Here is a 13,842-nt window from a genome sequence, read left to right on the forward strand (position 1 = left end):
CCAGATTAGAGTCAGAGAAGATTAGGGATTTTTCCTCTAATGCTTCTTATTAGCAGTTTGTCTCAAATCTCATTAAAATTAATGCATTTTAAAAACTCCCTTTTTAGAAACTATGGCATTTTATAAATATCAAGGTTCCTTCAGTTATATAAGTGATTTTTATTGTAACCTACAGTATTTTTGTTGCTGTTACTCATTCAGTTTTCACCTTTGGGATTTAGTTTGCTGGGCTATGGTCTGTCCTACCTGTGGTGCTGCTGCTTTTATTCGGCATCCTGTCAGCACAGTGTAGTGCATCTGACTCTACATTATGGCACACAATTAACAATAGTAAATTACTATGTGGCCATGGAAACTGCAGGAACTAAACACATTGTTCAGCAAGGCTATGAATTCAGCTCTTATTAATCCCTGATCAGCACAGTGGTTGTTTAAATACATGTTCTTCCATTTAAAATATTTCTGTGATAATGAAAATTATAATTTAGCAGCAATTAATTATAATGATAACATCTCTTAGCACAGAGATTTAATATTTTGAAAGGATTAAATGCAGTCATCATAGATTTCTTTATTTTCTATTCATGCTTCTCTGTCATTAAGGTGAAATTAGATTTAAACATGAAACCAACAAAGGTTTGGCATTTCTTTCATCTATTCTTCATTCTGTTTGCAGTGAGTTTTTTCAGAAGCATGGTCAAAATATACCACAGCTTTGACTTTGCTTTCCATATAATGTCTCAACTTGTGCCTCAGATGAAAGAAGAGATCCCACAGCTCTCTGAAATCCCTCAGTGGGATTCCATAAGAATACTGGCAGTGCAGTCTTCTGGCCTATTCTTGTTTAAGCTTGCTGGAATTCATAGAATCACAGAATAGTTCAGGTCGGCAGAGGAGTTTATTTGGTCCAGCACACCTGCTCAGAGCAGGGGTACTCCCGTGGTAGATCAGGTTGCTTAGGGATTTGTCCTCCTGAGATCTGAATCTCCCTAACGATGAAGTCCCCACAGCCTGTGGGAGAGGTAGTGTCTCAACACCCTCACAGTGACAGCTTTCTTCTGGATATCCCATCAGGATTGCCCTTGCTTGGCTCCCCCCAGCCTTGCACCCTGGCAGGTCTCCTCTCTCCAGGGTGGTGTGTGCCACTGGAAGTGGTTGCCCACAGGGCCAGGGTTTGCTCTGGAAAAGATGGGATTCACCATGCATTTTGCTGTCTTCACAGGGAATGCTGACTCCTGATGCCCATCTCTCTGTGGCTCCTCTCTGGTTAATGTCAGTTACAATTCTGTATTTCCAAATCCCTAGCTAAGGAGGGTCCCAGGCTGGGCACACAGGACCAGTAGGAATTGCACTGTGGGAATAGCAGTGCCGGTAGTCTTATGTGAGAGCAGCTGCATTCCCTGCAGTTCTGAGAAGAGGGAGGAACACTGAAAGGAAAAGAGAACAACAGAAATAATAAAACCCCCCAGCTCCTTCCTTCTACTCTTGTTTTCCTTCCCACAGACGAGTGGGAGTCCACTGTAAAAATTCTCATTCTGCTGGGTTTGCTGAACATGGGAAGAAATAAGATGAATGTGATGTAGGGAAGTACCTGGCATGTTCCCTGCCTGTGCCAAGCCTTGCTCTCATCCTCATTCAATACTGTCAGTCAAAGAGTGGTTTGGACAAGTATAGAAAAATGTTTTTGTCCCCTTCAAAAATCCCCTGGCTCTTCCCTGCATTATGCATATAATGTGTTTTAAAGGAAACTGCCAAGACCCCCCAGATTGTGCATACTTGAAACCGTGCAGTGACCTCGGGTTTTCATTGTTCTTCTGTGGAAATTTCAGAGTCAGTGTCCTGGGACAGGCAGATGCTTTTTCCATGCTCCTTTTGATGAAGTGATTTGTTCCTTACGTAAGAGGGAAAAGTGGCAACAAGCACTGACATCAAATAGCCGCGAGGGGTTTGTGTCCTTTCGTGTAAAATGCCAACAGCACTGAGACATTTTCCACGCTGCTTTTCAGAGGAGGCTCATTTGAACACTACACGCCATGAGGCCAGAAAGTTACTCCTTTATTCATCCGTTCTTCTGCTATTTTGCTGTAAATATGGTTTTGTAACATCTTTCTTCAGAAAGGAGGAAGAGAGGCCCAGAGGAGGCCACCAAGATGGTTAGAGAGATGGAGCACCTCTCCTTTGGGAAAGTCTGAGAGAATTGGGATTGTTCAGCCTGGGGAAGAGAAGCTTCAGGGTGACCTGACTGTGGCATGACAATGCCTGAAGAAGGTACAGGAAAGGTGGAGAGAGGCTATTTACAAGGGTCTGGAGTGACAGGGCAAGGGGGGGAATGGCTTCACACTGACAGAGAGAAGGGTTAGATGGGACATGGGGAGGAAATTCTTCCCTATGAGGGTGGTGAGGCCGTGGCACAGATTGCCCAGAGCAGCTGTGGATGCCCCATCCCTGGAAATGTTTAAGACTGGGCTAGGTGGACCTCTGGGCAATCTGGCCTATTGGAAGGTGTCCTGGCCCATGGCAGAGAGGTGGAACTGGATTATATTTAAGGTCCTGTCCAACTCAAAGCAGTCTGTGATTCTGTGATGCAGTTTGGGGTCCAGGCCTTGATCTTTGTGACCATTTTGTTCAGCGGCCATGTGCAACCCAGGGCAGGTGCTGGTGGTTGAGGCTGAAGGTGGGTGTAGGTGTTTCCAAGAGCAGCACCCAGAAGTGTTAAACCATTTGAATTGCCCGCTAGAAAGGTTGTGTTTCTATAGCTGCTTTGCATTTCATACAGAAGAACAAGCAGTTGGTGGGGGTTCCTGGAGAACCAGAAGAGCAGCTGACTGGTTGCTGTTGCTGTAATGGGCCCTGTGATGGGTGTTCTCCACACAGGGAGCTGGACATGTTGTGGGAGATGGTTACACAGGTTTGTATTCCAGTCCCCCCAAGTTAAACAAGCAGTTCACACATCCACCACCAATGCAGGGAGAGTTGAGCACCTGCTCCTCTAAATCTGCTTAAATGTGTCATCTTCATCTTCTGAATGGAAACAAAAATTAAAAATAACAAGCTGAGTTCTTCCACCAGTTTAAGCTGTTAAACCCAGATGACTTTTACATTTATTTGCTGTGGGAGGCTTTACAATGACTTTTTGCAGATGAACATAATCATTCCTGTGCATGAATCTGCATCTGGCTTGTGGAAGGTTTATTTTTGTGTTGCTGACACCAAAATGCCATAAACTCTGTGTAAAAACGAAGACAATGGAAGGACCTGCCCTTCCACACCCCGTAATGCTTGGCTGGCTCCTGGACATTGTTCTGTGCATCATGTTTATGTGAGGGAGGTTTAGTGCCATCAAAGACAGAAAGCAGCAGAATTGTTTGTTCCACATGCTCCATTATGTAGCTTTCCCTTTTTTATTTTCCAGAGCATTTTCAGCATGGTCACATGCTGTAATGTTTGTTAGGGAAGGGTAGATATTTAATAGGATTTAGTAGCTGGCTGGTGCTTCCTAGTAAAAGCAAAAGGATAGCTGAACACACCCCTAGTTTCTCCACAATTGTCTCCATGTAGCAGTGTTGGGAAAGCAGCAAGGATTTTGCTCCTAATGAAATCACCAGCTAAACACAGCACAAACAAAATCCCCTCGTTTCTTTGTCATCTTATCATTTGCATTCAAGTTCTTGTTTAAGTCATGCTGGAGCGTGTAAAAGCTTTGGTGTGATCTCACCAGTTTGGATGGGAAGTCACTCCACAGATTACTTTGTGCCATAAAATAACCATTAACAAATGCATCCTATTTGCATCAGAATGATCAGCTGCTCCACTCCCATTCCTCCGTGGTAAACTGTCAGCCAGATTAAAGTGAAGGAGATGCCTTTTTCTAAGCACTGGACCCACGTGTATCATGTTCTCTGTATGTAAATTTGACTCCCTGCAGGTTTGGTTCTAGTTTTTTCTTTGTCCCTGTATGTGTCCACTATGGACTTGTGTTTTCTACATTAAGCTCTGTTTTTTCCATTTTTATCAATCCCAGTTTTCTGTCCTAACCTGTCATCTGCAGCTGGAGAAAAGCAGCGTCCACTGCTCAGTTTATTGCTATAGGATACTTGAATGTTAAGAGAAAATTTCCTTTTCTCTACTGATAGCTAGTAGTGATCCTTCCTTGTTCCTTCATTTTCCTCCCTATAGATCAATTCCAATATATTTCCATTTAGACTCTCAGTGCCTGGCTGTGCATGCTTATGCATTGTTCTCTGGGCTTCCTGATGCCGTAAGGACTAATACAGCATGTGTGGGACCATGTGGAAAGGCCATCATTTCGGGAGTGTTTACCCAAGCAGATGTTTCTCTCCTCAGCTGATCCTCAGTGGATACACTGAGGTGCATTTTCCCCTCTGGGCTATATTTAGTGGTGCATCAGTTGTGTGCTTTGCATAGCTACACACCCCACAAGCCGCAGTCCCACAGTGGGTCTCCCCCCAGGGTGGGGTTCTGCTGGGCTGAGGTGAACACAAACCCAGCCTCAGCCTCCTTCCCCAGCCTGGGGCACAGTCCAGGGCTGCTGTCCGAGCACACAGCCCTCGGTTTGGACAGGGAATTTAAGGAGCAGGAGCCACCAGCACTGTTTTGTTTGTCAAGATGCTGCTGGAGTGGTGGCCAAAGGTGCTGTGTCAGACCCACTGAGGACTCTGTGTGCCTCAGGGCCTGGTCACTCCATTCAAGCCTGCCTGGAACACCAGAGGTTGGACCCATGTTAGTTATTTCACGTTCACTATCGCTCTTTTCTTACTCCAACAAACAGTGAAGGTTATCACAGCACATCCATTCATGTTGTTTCCTGATAAAATCTTGTTTGATCACCACATTCTGATCCCAGTAGCTGATCTGCCCTTCTCTCAGACTTCTTTCTCAACTGAAAAACCTTTAAGCACAGCTGGAATTTGTGAAGCTGTGGATATTACTGGTTATTTCACTCCACATCCTTGCATCTGTGAGAAAGCTTAGGGTGATATCCTGCACCCTGAAAACCAACAGCAATGGGAACGTTGTCCTGTGAAAGGAAGCTCTGTTTTCTCTGTACTCTGTTAAATGAGGATATGATCTGGGAAACTCTGGGAAGCTGTGGATAGTGGATATCAGCAGAAGTGGTGTGCCTAGAGCAGCGCTCAGCTGATCTCTGAGTTAGTGGGTACAGCAGTGCTTCACGTAGAACACACACTGGATGCTATAGTGAAAAAAGTAATCATTTTAAGCTGGAAAAATTACTTCCAGCATGGAAATATAAGATGTAAACCTGCAGGAGACAGAGCTTTTGGAGTCAGGGATTAAAAGTTACCTGTAATTTGTCTTGCTTGAAGTATTGTAGGGATCCATGGACAGTGACAGTGCCTAGAGCAGCTGCCCTTGGGCTGGACTCAGCAGGGAGGCTGTCGGTGCCACTGATGGCTGGGCTGTCCTGAGGGGCTGAGAGCCCAGCAGCAGTCCCAGACTTCTCCTTTCAGCTCTTCTTTTTGTGCTCCACTTTCCCTGTTTGGGCTTTTTGGGAGCATCCCCTTTGCTGTGTGGAGGCCTTTGCCCCTGCCCAGGGGCTGGTGGGAGCTGTCCCACACCCAAAGTCATTTTACCTGTGCAGGGCTGGCAGCAGTGTGGCCCAAGCAGATTTACCATTCTGTTTGAAAGGGATTCAAGGTCAGTTTGTTGGAAATGTGGTTTGACTGGTATGGAAGCGAGCAGGGTGTCTGGAAGCTGTTTTTAGCAGGCAGGTGGTGGCACAGGTAACCTTTGCCACAGCTGCGGTCAGTGCTGCTGCACGCGAAGGCCCTGGGGCCCGTAACGCCTCCTGGCATGTGGGAGTACACAGGGTCACGGGGCCCATGTTGGTCTCGGTCAGCTCCTGCAGCCCTGCCTTTCCCAGGGCAGTTATTAAAACAAGTTCACCATTATTCTGGCACAGCCCTATTGAGTTCACCCAGCAGAGCTGAGCGTGTGACAAGGGGGAGGTGTATGTGACCCTGCTACCACTGCCCCACAATGGGGACTCAGTGACTGAGCTCTAGGCTTTCAGAAAGTTGACTGCATTTTTGTCAGGATTTTTTCTTATCAAATTAGTGGAGGAAGAAGTGTTTCCCCCCAAGCGAGGAAAGGGTTAGATGCCTGTTTGTGATCCTGTCCAGCTCAGTTTATGCTTTCAGTGTACAAATTCTGGTTTATTTATTAAACTCCTAAACAAAGTCAGTCCTTGATGCGTCACAATCACAGCATCAGAGTTTGCAAGCCTGTCTGGTGGCAGCATTGTCATGGGGCCTTCCGCATAAAGGAAATTTCCTTCCCAGTGTTGCTTCAAGATAAGTTGGATTCTCTATTATCGATACTGCTCTGAGAGCGGCTTCCGTTTTCCTGCTGTGCATGTTTTGCATGTTGCTCATTTCTCTTTACCCTTGGGAAACAAATGTTTTCACAAGCTGTAGGACACTTGGAGCTCCACCCATATCCTCTCGTTTTAATTAATCTTCACAAATCCATAACTGTGTTTTTGAAAGTATGAAGGACATTTGTCAAAACCATCACATGACGTTTGTAAATAGCACTCAGGGCCCATGGCTGATGTTAAATCCCTGGAGTCATCACTCATAGATGTACCTAGTCCTTACTGTGGAGGTTTTTGCACATTAAGAGAGTCACAGTTGTGTTGTTTGCTTAACCAAATTGTCAGAGCTCTAAGCCCATTTCTGTATGTATCTTTCTTTATCTGAAACCTACAACCAAAATTCCTTGGTTTTAATTCTGTGTGTGTTTCAACCTGAAACCCCAGAGCAGAAAAATAGTTTATCAGTTAGAAAGGGTTGATAAAAGCATTGCAAAAACCTGCTGTCATTGTGAAACACCATGTAGAAATAATCAGGAGAGGTTTTAACATGACCAACTCCAGTCACACCACTTTCCAAATGGGCTTGGTTTGCTTTCCCACGTTGTGGGAGTGCAAGAGGAGTGAAGTGATGCAGGGTAAGAAGGGCTGTGCCTTCTCCCTCCAGGGGCTTCTCTGGCTGAGAATATCAGTGGGGAATTAGAGCTTTGCTCCGCCTGTGCCAAGTGCGGGATAAAGCCTGGCCTTCCTGGGTGACTGCCCCATTAGGAGCCTGAAAGAGCTGCTGTGTCTCTTCAGTGGCATTTTTCTGACATAAGTTGCTGGTTGTCCCCAAAACTTGGCAGTGGCATGTGGGGCCTGGCCCTTGTGTGGTGCCACAGGGTTTTCCCACGGGGCTGCATCCGTGAGGATCTCCCTGCTTTGGGCCCTGCTTGCCATAAATCAGAGGAGAGATGGAAAGAAAGTGAAAAGCCATGAATAGCTCCAGCACTGAACTTGCTGGAGCTCACGTGAAAAGCCGACTGCAGGCTCAGCACGAGGAGTTAGTGCTGGAACCAGCACAGCTGTGGTCCCAGTAGAGACTTTCACACTATTTTTAAGTGGTGGGACCAGCAGGGAGGAGGCTGGTGCCACAGATGGGTGGGGACCAGGTGAGAGGAGCTCAGGCAAGAGCGAGCTGGGGTGGGGGCAGAGGTGGGGAGGCAGAGAAACCAACTGGGCCCTGCAGCCTCTCGCTGTAAACAGGAAATCGAGGCCACCGAGAGCAAGGCTGAGGAAACGGGAAGGCAGAAGGGGAGAGGCAGCGACTGGCTTTGAACTCTAGAGTAAAGAAAACACTCCTAACGGCACCACCATCAGCTCCCCCAGCACAGAGGGCCTCCAGCCAGCCTGGGCTCCCATCTTCTCCCTCCCTGATAGTTCACTGTGCTTGAGGATGCTGAGGCACTACTCCAGACAAGGAGTCAGTCAAGCTTTCTCAGGTTGTTTCCCCGAGTCCCCACTGCCTGAAGAATGCACTTTGTCCTTCTTTGGGGCCCCTGAAAGTGCTGAGGTGGTAAAGCTTTTTGGGAAAGCAGCTCCTGAGCCACATGGACACTGTCCCCAGGAGGGACCCATCTTCCCTGTCCTGGAAGAGCTGCTTGCTCTGTTGGCTTCCTTGACTTGCTTTCAACACTAGAAGGTCCCAAGCTGGTGTCAGTTAATGTCACGGCTCCAAAGGTTTCGCAACATGACTTGTTGTGTCACTGCATTTCCCACATCATGTCTTTCATCTGTTCAAAATTAGGCCCTGACTCTTCATCTCCTTTTACTAAACACACGTGGACGTTCTTTTCCCACTCTACTTTCATTGTGACCCCAGATTGGGAGGATTATTGATAACCATAATTTTTGGCCAAAGATTTTTTTAATGGTTGGCTTTAAGATGGTATTTGATAGCTTCTTTGTTTTACATCATATTTTGTATATCCAGCTCTATTTTCATGATCCTGTACAGTGGCATTTTTCTTTGGAATGAATGTAAGCACAGGGATCACTGAATGTTGTGCTTCTGTGTAGAGACTACAGTGATTAAATAAACAAGCTTCCTGAGCTGTTTTGGGGCTTGTTCAAGATGGTGAAGGGAGACATAATTTCTGTTGGAATTTTCTTTTAAAAGCACCAACTCTTGCAAGGTTTCTCTTCTGTGACTCATTTCAAAAAAAATACTTAAAATAAAGGCATGGATTACTAGACAAGCAGATATGCAAAAACAGCATTCCCAGGCACTTGCTATAAATAGTTCATAAAATATATATTTAAAGCTGGTAGACACTAGTTGCAGTTCCTGCTGATTTCCTGTTCTTTTCCTCTATCACAGGGATCCTCTGCTCTACACAGAGTGAGGGCAAACACAAGTAATACAAACTGTCAGTTCACCCAAAGCATGTTGTTTTGTCACTAACCCCACCTTTGACAGCTTTCCAAGCCGCATTTGTAATTTCACACCTTACAGATAGGTAAAAGCTGTCAAAATGGGGCAGTTTCAGTGCTGTAGCTTTGGTCATGTCCAACCACATGGGTAGGAAGGACAAGTTCAGAAATAAGTGGGAGGAACGGAAATCTTAGGGTGGGGTTTGTGCAGTTGGGCAAACCACCACACAATTCAGGTCTGCTTTCCCTCCCACTCACCACTGTTCTGTTATCTGATTTCTCTTCTTACTGTCTTTTCCTCTTTTACTTCTTCCCCATCTTTCTGTCCTCTTTACACTCAGCATCTTTGTCATCCCACGTCACCAAGACTGGATTTTTGCTGCTGTCTCCAAGGTCCTGGGGTCAGTGACTGGTTATGAATGTGCTGGGACCATTCCTCTACCATGCTGCACTACCAGGAAGGGAGCACATCCTTCCTTTGGAAGGACAGCATCCACCAAACCCCTGGGCAGTCATATCTGGAATGTTCTCTGTGTTTCAAGCAACATTCTTGGAGCTTTCAGAGCTGGGGATGCTGTAGTTTAGGATTAACCTGTCTTCATGTCCTGTTCCTGCACATGACAACAACTTTATAGAGATTGAGGGGAGGCTTGGAATCTTGTCTGCCTGGGAAAGCAGAGCACTTCCATTCAGCTGTCTAACTGTGGCTTTCAGAGTCCAAGTCAGAGCACCTGTGTTTTGACAGATTTGGTCTGTAGTATTTCCCAGCTCAGTGAAATGACTTTTGGCTAACAAGGAAGGGCTTCATCCAAAGCCCTTGGCAAGAGAACGTAACCACAGAGATGTATAATGTTTTCTGTCTGAGAGCTCTAGGCTTGGCAGATAACTGGGTAGGAGTTTGGGAATTAATGTGGACTGCAGTGAGCCTGTGCAGTAAGAGAGCTCTCACAGCCAATGTTTTCCTCTATAAACAGTTGTGAAAGACTCTGGGAAGGTGGAAAGAATCTATTTTTCTATGACTTGATATAAATGCTTGTCTACCTCAGGCATGCAGTTATGGAAAAATTCATCTTGACATTGTGTAAATACAGTTATAAATGTTGAATCTGCAAATAAATATTGTCATGAGAAGGGAAAAAGTCAGTGGTAAGCTTTGGTCTCTGCTCTCTGTCATACCTGTCTTAATCCAAAATGACTTGTGGTATTTTGGGGGATTTGTTGTGGATTTGTGTGTGTGTTCCAGAGCAGGTGAACTCAGCAGGTGAAAAACGGTGTGTTTTCAATGAAAAGTCCTAATTTCATCAATGATTCTCCGAAAAAGACAAGCCATACCTTTGATTTAATCTTAGGTGTTTGAACATCCCATTTGCACATAGAAACATGAGCTGTGATTCATTTCAAGTAACGTTGTGCTGTTTTCCCCACAGATGAACGTGAGGCAGTTCAGAAGAAGACCTTCACAAAGTGGGTGAATTCCCACTTGGCTCGTGTGTCCTGCCGAATTACAGATCTGTACACTGACCTTCGAGATGGGAGGATGCTCATCAAACTCCTGGAAGTGCTTTCAGGAGAGAGACTTGTAAGTGCTTATTGATATCCATTGGGGGGGTTTGGTTTGGGTTTGGGTTTGGGTGGGGTTTTGTGAATCCTTGGCCCAACTGCAGTACAGAAAGTGCTGAGGGTTCAGCACTGAAAATGTCTTTTTATATATTAAAGGAAAAAAAAAAAGGCTCTATTGCTTCAGCTGGATCCAGACACCATTAAAATGCCTTCCTACTGGCTTCAGTGAGAATCAAAGGATGCCTTCTTCAAAGGTTCCTTGCTGGTAACATGCTGAGTGCTTCTAGCAGCATGTTCCCTGCTCCCAAATCTGACAGGCACAGAACACAAAATGTTCCTGAGCCCCTTAGATCCCTCGGTGGTGGTGAGTTAGATGTGCTGGGGGACGTTCCTGGGCCCTGGGAGCAGTGGCCCATTTTTCTGCTAACAAGCCCTGCACTGATGCAGGTGTGCAGGCCTGGCACATCCCTACTCCCTTCCGGGAGGGTGCCAGGGGTGTGCAGGACAACAATTGGAGAGGGCCACGCCACCCTGGGAGCAGCTAGAGCTGTGGTGTTCATTGTGCCAAACTGCTCAGGAATGTCCCTGAGTGTACTTGATTTTACTCAGATAGATAAGGCTTGGGCTTTCTTTGGTTAGGGGAATATCTAAAATCAATTTAAATAAATGGGTGAAATTCTTTCTTTGGGTGTGCTGAGGCACCCCCTTGGTACCAGCACAAGGAGTGGTGAGTAAGAAAGTCCTTGTAGTGAAAAATGCTGCTGCACAACAGGAAAACTGGGTGCCAGGAAATGGCTGGGTATCAGCTTCTCCTTCAGTTCCTTAAATGATGGCGATGCTCTTAACTGCCTAATTTAGAGAAATCTTTTCAAAGAAATACGGGTCTTTAGCTAAGACCCAAGGCTCCAGGGGGCTGGGTAATCACTTGTCATCAAGCTCTCCTATTAGTGGAGCTCCATGGCTTAAGACTCTGGTTAATGAGTGGAACATATGGCCCAGTGTAGTGTGTGTGTGCGGGAGGCAGGAGAGGAGCTTTCTGTGTGCATCTGGGAGGGCGAGGCAGCTGTGACGTGCACAGAAGTGCCTGAGTGGATGGGGTAACAGATCCTGGTGTTCATCAGCTGCAGTTTGCTCAGAGCCCCTCTCTGTCTCTGCCAGACTGCTCACCTCAGCGGCGTGTTGGGTTTGACGTGCTCACTGCGGGTAGCAGGTGTTCCTCACACAGGGATAGTTGAGACCAACATGCCCCATTATCTGAGGGTTGAGACACCAACTGTGTCACCTCTGGTTAAGTCTGCCTGTCTGCCTGCCAAGATTTGACTTTCAGCAGCAAATAGGAAGCTCAGAGCAGTCCCATGACTCTGGCTGCGCCGTTCATTTACATTTTTCACTCCAGGTTTTGGAAAATGCAAACAGGGCTGCGGCAGCTGCAGGGTGGGGAGAGGGCAGGAGACTCCGTGGAGCTGCACTTGCATCATCGCTTGTGTCTGGCATTGGCAGCTGCCTGCACCACCACACATTCTTTTTGTAGCTTCCTTATCTCAGGCTGGAGGACAGCAGGCTCTGTTTGAACAGTGCATTCCACCACACCTTCCTCTGCAAACAAGAGTAAACGTAATGCACTAAACCTTGAGACAACTACACACACCAAAAGTATTCCAGGAGGATCTTACGCACACCAAAAATATTCCAGGAGGATTGCCACACAGCATCTACTTGCTGTTGTTCTTCAGTTTTTTGGAATTTATTTTAGTCAATATTAGGTAGGTTCTGACAACTCTGTGCCCCCTGCCAGGGAAATCTAAAGGCAGGCCTTACTCAGAAGGCTTAAAATAAGACAGGAAACATCAAATGGTAAGAAAGCAGAAACTAGCATAGATAAATATCCCATAAACATGGTGTGTTTACTGGTGCAGTGGAACAAACAGGAATTGTTTCCTCTCTTTTGAAACTGGGATTCAGATTCTGGAGCTGGAGCCTGGGGAGCAGAGTCCAGGATTTCGGATGCCAATCAGGGAAGCAGGGCTGCTCTTTGCCCTCTCACTTCAATTGCACAAACCCTGCATTTTCCGATACCTGTTGTGATTTTTGTTGATGAAAACCCACAGTCTTTGGAGGTGTGTTGGAGAAACTCAAAATGAGAGCATCCAATAAGGGCAAACACCTACATCTTCCTGACCTTGCTCAGCTTGATTCCTAATCCTAGTGTTTAGTCCAGGCCTTACAGCATCATGTCCTCTGCACAGCAGTGTTTGGAAGGAAACTGATAGCATGCAATGCTGTCACTGAGAACAGTGGGAAAGAATCCAGCCAGCATGAAAGGACACTTGTAATTTGGTTTGCACACACTGGTAACCAGCTTGTGCCTAACAGAAAAATAAAGCTGGGAATTGTTTTCAGCCTAAGATTAAGCATTTAGCTCAGTTTCTCCCATAACTAAATTAAGGATTAGTAAATTCCTTACCATTCCTGGATGCTCAAAGGTCAAATCACTTAAGCACGTTCTCTGTAGTGAGTTCTGTCACATTTTCTCTTGGAAAAGAGGAAGGGTTTTGATGTAGAACCAGTTTTCCTGTAATGTGCGTGTGAAGACTCTGGGTTTGGTACTTGCTTTCCCTCCACTCAGTGTCTGGATCTGTGTTAGCCCAAAAAATGTGCAAGATATGTCTCACTATGCCTCATCCCGAGGCTATGCAGGGGAGTGTGGCAAGCACAGCCACACCTTGCACAAACCAGACTCAGATGCCTCTTCCTCCACATAAAACATCTCTGGTGAGTGGTTTTGGCTCTGTCACCATGGTACTGGAGGTTCTGAGAGCACAAAAAGAGCTTCTACAAATCCTTTTCTGCTCAGTAGTTTGAGGCAATAGAGGCAGTGCAGGTACTGCTTTGGGCAGTGGAAAAGGCTGTGTTAAGGCAGAGGGGACAGTTTGGGCTCTGCCACTGCTGCTGAGAAATGGCCACAGTCACAGTCATTCCTGAGCCTTGGGATCATCCTTGTGCAGGTGAGCAGGCCTGGGAAGCTGCTCCAGGGCTCCAGGTGTGGCCATGGCTGGGACAAGCTGTGGGCTGGAGCTGAGGGTGCAGCCGGGCCTCCGCCTTCCTTCCTGCCTTGGAACAGCCTCCTACCTGTGTTTTGCAAGGTTCAGTCAAGCCTTAGGTCCAGCTTTCCACACTCTTGGTAATTGATGGTGCCAGCTAAAGGCTGGATCCCAGATTGTCCCTGCTGGGTGAGGGATCTCCGGCTGGCTTCAGCCAAACATGCAGCTCCCTCCTGTTCCTGCTCCGGCTGTGGCTCTTTGCACTGGCAGTGTTTGGGATAGATGGGGTGTGCACAGGCTGGACATGCAATTTGGGCCTCTTTGGAGGGACTTTTATGCCCCAAAGCAGGGGGAGGCTCCTGGAAAATCTCCCTTCTGCTGAGAATTGCAGGTTAACTCTGCATCATTCCCCAGCCTCAGGAGGAGAACAGACCCAGGCTGACTGAGGCTAAAGCTGCTGGACTCAGGGTTCGTGTG

The 13,842-nt window shown here is 46.6% G+C and overlaps 1 protein-coding gene across 4 annotated transcripts in view; it reads left to right on the forward strand.

The window, feature by feature from the left end:
* Positions 1 to 13,842, forward strand: part of SPTBN1 (spectrin beta, non-erythrocytic 1) — a 116,911-nt gene that overhangs the window by 59,238 nt on the left and 43,831 nt on the right. For all 4 annotated transcript variants that reach the window (XM_069008817.1, XM_069008818.1, XM_069008819.1 and 1 more), the window contains one exon: positions 10,192 to 10,343. In XM_069008817.1, coding sequence (XP_068864918.1) covers positions 10,192 to 10,343 — 152 coding nt within the window. The remainder of the gene's footprint in view (positions 1 to 10,191; positions 10,344 to 13,842) is intronic.

The sequence above is a fragment of the Aphelocoma coerulescens genome, chromosome 3, assembly GCF_041296385.1.
Source record: "Aphelocoma coerulescens isolate FSJ_1873_10779 chromosome 3, UR_Acoe_1.0, whole genome shotgun sequence".
Classification (NCBI taxonomy): Eukaryota; Metazoa; Chordata; class Aves; order Passeriformes; family Corvidae; genus Aphelocoma; species Aphelocoma coerulescens.